General features: G+C 40.0%; 1 protein-coding gene across 3 annotated transcripts in view; it reads right to left on the bottom strand.

Moving 5' to 3' along the window:
- Positions 1 to 11,151, bottom strand: part of dusp8b (dual specificity phosphatase 8b) — an 11,343-nt gene continuing 192 nt past the window's right edge. The window contains exons 1-5 of one of the 3 annotated variants that reach the window (XM_027173995.2): positions 10,996 to 11,151; positions 3,944 to 4,110; positions 2,404 to 2,563; positions 2,004 to 2,127; positions 1 to 1,741 (exon numbers count right to left, since the gene is read on the bottom strand). The exon at positions 10,996 to 11,151 is cut by the window's right edge and continues 192 nt beyond it. In XM_027173995.2, the coding sequence (XP_027029796.1) occupies positions 763 to 1,741; positions 2,004 to 2,127; positions 2,404 to 2,563; positions 3,944 to 4,110; positions 10,996 to 11,104 (1,539 nt within the window). In that variant the 5' untranslated portion in view covers positions 11,105 to 11,151 and the 3' untranslated portion in view covers positions 1 to 762. Of the gene's footprint in view, positions 1,742 to 2,003; positions 2,128 to 2,403; positions 2,614 to 3,943; positions 4,111 to 4,200; positions 4,565 to 10,995 lie in introns of those variants that run through there. The other 2 variants (XM_027174076.2, XM_027174142.2) reach the window with 2 other exon arrangements.

Here is an 11,151-nt window from a genome sequence, read left to right on the forward strand (position 1 = left end):
AAGTCTTCAAATATTATATTATTGCTCATTACCAGAATGAAACCGATACAATAAGTTAAAACAACAATGCACGAAACATTAAATACTCCATTGAAATTGATGCAAATATTTATATATACATACATATGCAAGAACTTCTGGATACATAAAGCTTTGTACTGCTAGGATGCAGCTTGTCTGTCTGCAGGTAGCCAGTCTTTTCTGAGCATGCCCAGTGCACAGTAGTACAGCCGAGGCTTCATCTCTGCTACACACATGCAGACTACTTTCACAAACTAATATTAAATCACAGAGGCAGTTGGTTGGTAACTCGGCCGACAATATTAAAGGTCTTTTTCCAACTATGCCTAAATATAATACAGCAAATCGTTTACCTCAACCTCGTTCTGGGTCATAAATGAACCAGCGCTATGAAAATAGTCCAGTCATTTGTATTGCTAATAGCCATGCTGTAACACAAATAATCCTTCGACTGAAGGGCACCTCAGGTATATTAACTCTTTGGCTTATGGTTTATAGCATCCATCATTTCTATCATAACAATAGGGTGAGCTCAGGAGCTCAATTCTACTGTCTTTTGGAGAACATAATGCATGGGCTAATGTGCACATGCACACTAATGGATGCATGCAGCGAGACCTTATTGAGATTCTCCTCTTTTGTTGTCTCTGTACAGATTTTTGCAAACAAATCTCTGTAATAAATTATCTGTCCTCTTTCTCAATGTCAGAAAGGTTGACATATGCAAGTTTAGGCTCTCTGTCATAACACCTTAATGATCTCCATACTGCCTGAGAAGCTAGACTGCTTCCCGAGCTTTCCAAAGTCCTCACTGCTTCTTGTAGTGCTGACGCTCTCTTCGAACTCCATCTGGCAGCTTCTGCGTTTGAACTGTGTCTCCACTTGCATCACAGCCTTGCTGGGAGGACTTACAAATCTCACAGAGCTCCCAGAACCCATCCCTGAAGAGTCCAGATCTGAGTTGAAGAACCACGGGTGATCTTCAGTGGGTGTGCCAGGCGTCGTGGCTTGAGTCATTCCTCTGTGCTTGGTCCAAACGGAAGATGAGGTCAGGGGCAAGCTGAGGAATGAAGACGACTTGACGTTGGCATTATGAACAGGATCCTGAACAACTGGATCTTGCCGATTCAAGTTGAGGTTTAGAGACAAAGTTGTGGTCGATAACCTCTCGAATGTGCCATTGTCTTTTGGTGTAGATTCTCTTACTGATGATCGCCGCAACTCCGGCTTGGGGCTCCTTGGGGTTTCTAGGCATGGAGAATGCAAACACATATTGCTGGTGCTTTTTGGACTGTCAAGCTTGAAAAGCTTGGGCATGGTTTCTGAGTCTGTTTTCAAGGCATTTGAAGAGGTTCGGAGATGCTGGTTTGATGAATAGACAGATTTGATGTCGAGCTGAAAGGAACATTTGAGCCGGTTGTTGTGGAGAATTTGGTCTGCGGAGAGATGAAGGCTGCTGAGATCTTTTCGAAGTGAGGTAGGTGATGGTGGCTTAACATTTAATACTGTAGTTTCTTGCATTCTTTCATGAGAATGTTTTTTCTCTTTGCTCTGTATGACAGTTTCTATGTTGACCTCGGTCACCTCAGGATTTTGAGTCGTTGACCTCAGAGGGTTGCAGTTTAAGGGCATCTTCAGCTTTAAGTCTCTCTCAAACTCCAGGAGTTGCCCGAGGAAGTTGAAATTAGGAGATATAGATGGCCGGCGATCTTTCACAAACCTAGGGAAAGAAAGAAAAACGTGATTTGTAGTTTACTTTCAGGTCTCTTTTCATGAGTCTTTGAGTCACCTTTAACCATGTATTTTTTCTTATTGCTTAAAAATAACTGACTCGGAAACTTTTCCAGCAAAAACACTCCGGAACTAGTCAATTATCCACAGTCAAATAGTCTGCAGGTTTGCTCAGTCATTTGGTGAGTAAGCACTGAATAAACATGACTCATGACATAAGTGACACAACCAGACATTACATACTTATTTACCTGTAGGCATCATCCGATGACAATCCCATGGTTTTCATGATGTAAGCAATGGCAATGGTTGCAGATCGCGAAATTCCAGCTAGACAGTGGACGATGACTCTACAATTTGACACTTTAGCTTTGTCTGGACAAGAAAAGGAAGAAAAAAAATAAGGAAATGCAGTCCAAACCAGAAATGCTATTACAGCACTAGGTTTATGGTTTCAGCCCAACTCAAGTGCTGACACTGAGCAGTCAGACCGCTCAGAAAGTGCTGCTTGAATTGGTCTGCCATAATCCTAACCTTTCTCTCTACAGTATGCAGAAATGTTGAGTTATTTTGGGTAGACTCCTTCAAACCTGACGATCTGTACGACATCAGCAAACCATATAGTAATATACTATATAGAATAATTCTTACCGATGAATTTGTTGGTTTTTTCCAGCCAAGGGAGCAGCTTTTCACAGTAGCTATCGTTGATGGGAATGCGCAGGAAGTGGTTCTCGCTGATAAAGTCTGGCTTTGGACAGGTGTTGCTGGCATTCAGGACGTACGTGATCCCATTCTGTGTCATCAGTTCCTGTTTAAACAACCAGATCTTGACATCAGTTCTACATAGCAGCACATTTCCTGAGGGAAAAAATGTAAGACTGTATGGAAAATCAGAACCGACACGATTATCTTGGATCATACTCCGCAAACGTTTCTTATCTCTTTCGCTCTATGATATGATACACAATGAAGGAATGCCAAGACAAAATACTTTGCTAGAGATGTCAGCTACAAACACTTGTTTTGATGGTTGATGGCATTTCCTTTAACCATAAGTAAAATTCGTGCAAAGGTTCTTACACATGGCAATAACAGAATATTCACAATGATAAAATTATTTGCAAATTGAGCAAAAATGCCCTCGAGGTTAGGCAGGCACTTATTTCCAGGGATTTCAGAACAGCGTAACAGATATTGCGTCATCAAGTAGGCATGGCCTAACCCTAACCCTAACCCTAACCCTAACCATAGTTTTTTGGTTGTTTATATGTTTTCTAAAATAAATCTACCTGTATGACTGTTTTGTCCTTCGTAGTATGCTGTTTTTTTTTTTAAAGTGGGCGTTTTTCCAAGACCTCCGGAAACACGCCCACTTTACGGCCTGGTAACGAAATCCCTGAAATTTAGTGAATGCTCTCAAGGGTAATGCTAATATGTTAATCATGCCTTTGATATGTGCTCTATGGTTTAGGGATCTTTAGATAGAACAGATTTAAACAGAAACTTAGGAATCACAAAAAAAGCCAATTGCACAAATTGCTAGATCAGCCATTCAAAGGTTTGGATTGAAAATGATTGAGAGTCTGCGTGCGTTTTCTGTAACAGTAGACGAAGAAGCGTAGTATCTAATTTCTAGCTATTTGAGTATATTGATTGATCTACACTCTAAAAATAGAGTTTCCTTGTGGTTCTATATATAAAACCTTCTATACTTTAATTTAATTATAAGAATGTGTAAGATGACATCAGTGCCATTAGTTTTTGGAATTCTATCTATACATAGGTAACGCTGTGAGATGTTTTAAAATGTTTATGAATAACATACAGTATAAGTTCATATAGTATATTAAATCAAATTATATTAGATATGCCATATATGAAAGAAGTATTAGAACCGTTTGAGGTTCCATGTAAAACCAGCCCTTGTTAAGATTGTAGCTTACTTGATGCATTGTAACTGTGTCTTATGAACTGAAAATATAAACAGGTTCCAACAATAGGCAATAAAACTGAGAGTGCAAAACAAAAAGGAAGTTGAAAGAAATACAGGAAGGAGAAAAATAGTTGACAGGCATTCAGGGATACAGTGAGGGCACACTGAGTTGTGTCAGGAGAATAACATGGTGAGAATGTCTTCTAATAATATAAACAACACGCAATGCATGTTGAGTTTTATTCCATATCTTACCTTATTAAGGACATCTTTCTGTGAGCCCAGATAGAGGTGAGGCAGTATCCGTGTCGGCCCCAGGTTAGCCACGGGCAGGCATGGCTGAGACAGACTGAGGGGAAGATAAGGTGGTGGTTTGCTCTCACACACATCCGGGAAGCATGAAGAGAAGGCTGCGAAGCCTCCTGAAAGAGAAATAAAGAGAAAAAAACGTGGCTTGAAATAAATTGACAAAAACATTATCCGTTCTAAAATCAGGAATACAAATTGTGTACTTGTACTGGTAGGCCAAAGTAGACACCACATTATTGTTGTACGGTAACAATGGAGGGGCTTTCCTAACATCCGAACGCACAAAATGAAACGAGAGCTCCACATCGGCTCCACACGCACAGCCCGAGCTTCCGCATCCTGCTAGTCCAAGGAGACGCTAAGTAGACTAACAGACCCGTAGTCGGAACCTCCATAGAGAATGAGAGGCTACATTCTTTTAAGTTAACTTGGCTCTTGAGCGAGGTGCCTGAATGTCAACATTCAAGCTTTAGCAATAATTCAAAATCACTTTGTAGTCAGCATTAGACTGTAGTATGAGAAATAGCACAAGAATAATTTTTTACAGTGAAGAAGAAGGAATCTGATGGGACCGGTGAAATTAGACCTCTGGCCCTTTAAGAGACCAAATACAGTGTCAGTGTCTGGTTCCCTGCTCTCTTGCTCTTTTGCTTCCTGCATGATCTCATCTCCTCTCAGAGTCCAGCATCACACTGTGGGAATGAAGTGAACCACAAAAACATACCACCCAACCATGGGCCAAGGGCATGCTCCCTAACACACACTCACACACACACACATATATACACGGGCACTTGCATGGATAAGTGTTATGCATCCAAACTATTCTGATGTGCAACACAAAACGAAAAGGTTAACAACTTTAAACACTCCAAATACAAGAGTCCATGTGTGGAGTGCACTTGGACACCAATGATCCGCCTAGAGCCAGTCAATTTCACAACCTACATTGGTGTATTTTTGGATCTTGCAGCACTAATAAAGCCTGTTCGGCCTCCACGCTTTCTTAAGAGACGCATTACATCACATCTAAACATGGCACCAAATTAGCACTGAGCTAATGTGCACATTCAAAATCTCTGATGTCCTTATTTAGGCTGTAAGGAAATAAGGACGATAAATGGATGGAAAACAAGAAGATGTTAGTAAAACTGTTTAATTATCAGTGCTGTTTGGGAATCTTGCAAAATCTGGAAAATGTTAGGTGAATTTCCAAGTAAGGCTGGCAAGCAATCGTAATGACAGCATCAACTCAGGTTAAAAGCTTCAGCCTGGTTCTTGATCATTCATTTCACACTTGCAGACATATGTACAAGCTCAAACACACACACACACACACACACACTCGTGCTAAACAAGCCCACACAGATACAGGCTTATGAGTCCGGCTGGGTGGGAAGGTGTTTAAACAGTGACTGGATAATGAAACAAAGGCTGAAAAGAAAGAGAAAGACAGAAGCAGTAGGACAAGGGAGCAATTAAGCATGAAAGGAACGATGAGCTCATGTGCATGAGGTAAGGTTTAGTAAGCAGATACATGTGACTGGGGGAGAAAACAAGAACAAGCTGAAGCCTGATATCGCTCCTCACATTTTCATTCACCGCTTTCTTTAGCGATTCTATGTCTTCGCTGAATCGTTGTCTTTACACATCACCAGCTATGTATTTTTTACCTAATCAAAGGTAATTCTTTTTAGTTTTCTCTGCTTTCTGCAATGTTTCACATGACATCACTCAGCAAGGCCGCACTGCAATAAAGATAACGAGCGAGTCAAATCACAGAGACTAGTTTCAAAAGGTGTAATCAGCCTCATGGCCGTGACTCAAGCATGCCGTCATGACAGGTCCTGTCACAGATCGCCTGAGTGTTAAGCAAACGTCAGTCACCACACACAAAGCTGCTCAATCTTCAGCTGAGACGTTCGCACGCTGCTGCAAAAAAAATCAAGTCGGTGTAAAGGTGAAAGTGTGTTTGAAAAAAAGCACTGTGCTTTGATAACAAGGGCAGGTTTTCCAAGAACAAACCGTTCTCATTGTACTGGAAAGTCTTAAAGAAATAAACAAGAAAATTCATTTAGTTGTATTGGCAATTGATTGGTTTTTAAACGAATAAACTGGCTTAATTAAACTGGCTTCGTTTTCTTCTCGTCCTTTAAATGTAATAGTATCGTTTATTAAGTCTATTAGTAATATTTTAGTTCAGGGAATGAAATTTCAACATGAAAATGAATGGAAATATGTGTCTGAGGCTCCAACCAGGTTCAAAATGCAAAAGCATGGCATTTTACTGTATAACAATTTTTTTGAGAATTTGAGACCTGCATTTGCTGTCATTTGACCCCAACATTTATTTATTTATTTATTTATTTATTTATTTGTTTGTTTATTTGTTTATTTATTCATTCATTCATTCATTCATTCATTCATTCAATCATTCATTCATTCATTCATTCATTCATTTATTTGCCTTTCTTTTCCGACTTTTCCGACTGAGTTAACAAGCTGACAAGCTAAAAATAAATTGATATTGAAACTAAATTCTTTGGTACTACTTTTATTTGGTATGGCAGATTTGAAAAAGTTTGCTCTTCTATTCATTGACTAGTGGAAATTCTGATTGGCTACCTGATTTGGAGAACGACTCGCCCCACAGGCCGTAGTGCTTGGTGAGCTAAAAAATGTATGAATACCGTTGAGATGTTTTAGTTCAGATCTGGATCATCTAAAATATCAACTACCACTAAGTCAGGGTGGAACTCAGGTGTAATCAAATCATCCAAACAGCCTTCATCTTCCTTAGAAAATATACTGACCAGTGCACGACTGGAACCGATGAAGCTACGTGGATGAGTGTGAAACACCTTGACGAGTCACCTTGACTTACCTACTGGCAGACAGGATGCCTGGAAGGAAGTATGTAAATTGAGGTAAGGTGGAAGAGTCTTGACCCATTATTCCAGCTGTGTGTCTGGCCCTTTAAAAGCTCAGCTCAAGGCCTTTCTGTTTCTGATTATTAAAGGCAACTGCCAAGCAGTATGACATCATTGCTCAACACATGGGTGGCCAGCGGGCTGTCTCTGAGTTGCTGTGCACAACACACACACACACACACACACACACACACACACACACACACACACACACACACACACACACACACACACACACACACACACACACACACAAATTGCACCCAACCAGTTTTGGCTAGCACCTGGTTTTACCATTGCAGGACTAGCATGCTAACTTTACATTTACATGCGATTCCTTTAGGCATGAAACAAAGCTTAACATATACTGTAAAGCTGAGACAAATAAAAACAGAGACAAAATAAAGAAATAAACTTTAACTCGATTAGAGTAGACAAGACTGCGTATCGTCGATGTCAGCACAGAACAGAAGGAGAAGAAGGCAGAACTTCCAAAGCTTGCTTTAATCGTATTTTAGACAATATTCCAGATGATAATGCATCATCGTTTACAAGTAATCAGGAGCCGCTGCTTTTTTTCTTGACACACTGCCTGAGATAAATTTCGTCCCATTTGTGGTGTGTGAGCACCCACTTAGAAAACTCTGAACACATGATAGGAGCTATTTATCTTAGCTGGAAGTGTGTCACATTTTATCAGCCAATGTCAGTCATGGAGCTGTTGCAGGTGTGCCCTCCTTTATCATCTCTAATTTTATACACTGGCCTACACGTTTTACTGTCACACTTTGACCTAGCTTTTTTTCTTGAATTTACATCAGATTTAATCTACGCAACTATTCAAGGACTTTACTGTTTTAATCCCTCATGAAATAGCACATTTGTTTTTTCAAAATTAACTGATAGATATATAGACATATAGCTGTTGCAATTATTTTGAATATATATTTATCTTATACTCCTTGTTTTGAGCTTCAGTGCATAGAATTTATTATTTTATAAAAATGTATATTATATAAATTGTTTATTATTTTATAGTACTTTGTAAATATTATTAATATTATTATTATTATTATTATTATTATTATTATTATTGTTGTTGTTGTTGTTGTTGTTGTTGTTGTTGTTGTTGTTGTTGTGGTTGTTGCATTTTCTCTGGCCTTTCTCCTCTAATAATAATAACAATAATAATAATAATAATAATAATAATAATAATAATAATAATAATAATAATAATAATACATATTTACAAAGTACTATAAAATACCAAGCTTTATCAAAAAAACTTCATTTACCTAAAACATTTAAATATTTAATAATATATTTCAAATATTTTTTAGTCTAATAAAATCGGTTTATAAACAATTGTTTTATTATTTTTTGTCAATACTGAAATATATATTTTTTTAAAAATCGAAGAAATAAAATAGCTTTGACCTTCAGCACACTCCCTCTGCATTGCTGTATTGCTATTCCTTTTTTTAGAGCTGATTTCCCACATTAATCGATCTGAACTGACTTAGTGATATCTCCACATCCCCAGTGTTCCCTACGTAGGCTATGGCAGTTCTTTGCTCTTCCCTGTTATATATTTTAGCTCAAAATCAAACATCGTCTCTCGTAATTTTTCACACCTGATAATAATAAAAGTAAATAAAACATAGAAATCAAATAGAATTGGTTGAAATAGAGGTGTGTGAGGGGAGGTGGGGGGAGGTCAAGGGGGTGCCCATAGATATGGAAATGGATATACAGTATCTCAAGCACTTGCCCTTCTCGTCCTGACTTTGTGTATCATATATTTGTGTGTGTGTGTGTTGCAGAGAGTGGGGGTTGAGGGGGTTGTGTTAAATACAGAGCAGTAGTATTTACGTCTTTGCTTAGCAGCTAATGTGCATGCTTACAACAACCCTGAGCTAAAAATGCTCATGGTGGTGGGGGTGACATGCCAGCTCAGGCAAGTAAAGACACATTCTGAGCGATAGAATGACAGAAGTATAGACGTGCCATGTCAGGAATCACTAGCCTTCCACTATGTCACTGTATCTAATTAACCACTGCTTTCCTTTATCATTCCGCATCTTAATAAATGTCATATATAATGGGAAAAAGAGAAGAGAAGCTCATGCACTGTCCAAACCTCTATGTCAACCTCCGAGATGCCGATATTGCACTTAAAGCACCAGAGACACAATTCCTGTTATTAATTAACTGAATTATCTGTGTATTAGTGCCACGGCCACTTATATTTAATCCAAATAATGGTTTTATTATGGTCGAAAGAGCAGAGTGAGGGTTATTACGTAAAGTCGTATTTCCAGACTACTAATATGAGCAGACTCTGCATGTGGAGATAAGTGTATATACACACTGGATTAAAATTGTGCTAGCTTAGCGTCAGTATTAGCAGGTTAATCCCTCTCGAACACTTGTTAGAGTTAAGAGAGACTAAGAGGCTTTCGTGCTCTCATTCAAGTGGGAGTAAATGTGATACATAGACACAATCTGCTTTTTCTAAGAGTTAGGTGTTTGTTGCCTATTTAATATTGTGTGTGTGTGTGTGTGTGTGTGTGTGTGTGTGTGTGTGTGTGTGTGTGTGTGTGTGTGTGTGTTCGGAGATGCTAATTACACACAGTTATGGATGAATCAAGCAACAAATCCACTTACTAAATAACTCCACTTAATGACTCATCCACTCACTTGCTCAATGATACAGTAAGTCACCCACTAATCAAGCACTTACTCACTAACTCACTCACTTTAACTTCCTCACTAACCTCCTTATTCACTCACTCACTCTCTCACTCACTCACTCACTCACTCACTCACTCACTCACTCACTCACTCACTCACTCACTCACTCACTCACTCACTCACTCACTGTATAAATCCCTCACTAACATTATTACTTTCTCAGTCACTCACTCAGTCGCTCACTTTAACTTCACTACTTCCTTCTTCACTCACTCACTCACTCACTCACTCACTCACTCACTCACTCACTCACTCACTCACTCACTCACTCACTCACTCACTGTATAAATCCCTCACTAACATTCTTACTTTCTCAGTCACTCACTCAGTCGCTCACTTTAACTTCACTACTTCCTTCTTCACTCACTCACTCACTCACTCACTCACTCACTCACTCACTCACTCACTCACTCACTCACTCACTCACTCACTCACTTAGCCACTTGAACTTCAACTTCCTTAGTCACTCACTCACTCACTCACTCACTCACTCACTCACTCACTCACTCACTCACTCACTCACTCACTCACTCACTGTATAAATCCCTCACTAACATTCTTACTTTCTCAGTCACTCACTCAGTCGCTCACTTTAACTTCACTACTTCCTTCTTCACTCACTCACTCACTCACTCACTCACTCACTCACTCACTCACTCACTTAGCCACTTGAACTTCAACTTCCTTAGTCACTCACTCATTTGCTCACTCTCTCAGTCTCACTCACTTAGCCACTTGAACATCATCAACTTCCTTACTCACTCACTCACTCACTCACTCACTCACTCACTCACTCACTCACTCACTCACTCACTCACTCACCTAAACATCATCAACTTCCTCACAAACTCACCTGCTCGCTCAAACTTGAACTTCCTCTCTCCTTCGCTCATGCACTCACTCATTAACATGCTCACCCATTAACTCCCTTTTCCTCTTTCACTTACACCTAAACTTCCTCATGAAGTTCCTTATTCTTCCTTATTCTCTCACTCACTCACTCACTCACTCACTCGCTCACTCACTCACTCACTCACTCGCTCACTCACTCACTCACTCACTCACTCACTCACTCACTCACTCACTCACTCACTCACTCACTCACTCGCTCACTCGCTCACTCACTCACTCACTCACTCGCTCACTCGCTCACTCACTCACTCACTCACTCACTCACTCACTCACTCACTCACTCACTCGCTCACTCGTTCACTCACTCACCAGCTCTTGCACAATCAGTCACTATACTATACTATAACTCACTCCCTCACTTCTTCAATCCATCACATGCATTCCTCTCATGCTCTCACCCACCTCGGAGGTCACGTCCGTCCTTGATGCGCCGCACTCGCATCTTTAGCTTCATCTCGCTCTCGTGCATGTCTGTCCACAGCGGAGGAGCGATCACCACATCCACCGGCATCCAGGCACCGGGCTGCACAGCCGTGTGCTCACTTCCACTCAGCACTA

This window comes from Tachysurus fulvidraco, chromosome 13 (assembly GCF_022655615.1).
Source record: "Tachysurus fulvidraco isolate hzauxx_2018 chromosome 13, HZAU_PFXX_2.0, whole genome shotgun sequence".
NCBI lineage: Eukaryota > Metazoa > Chordata > Actinopteri > Siluriformes > Bagridae > Tachysurus > Tachysurus fulvidraco.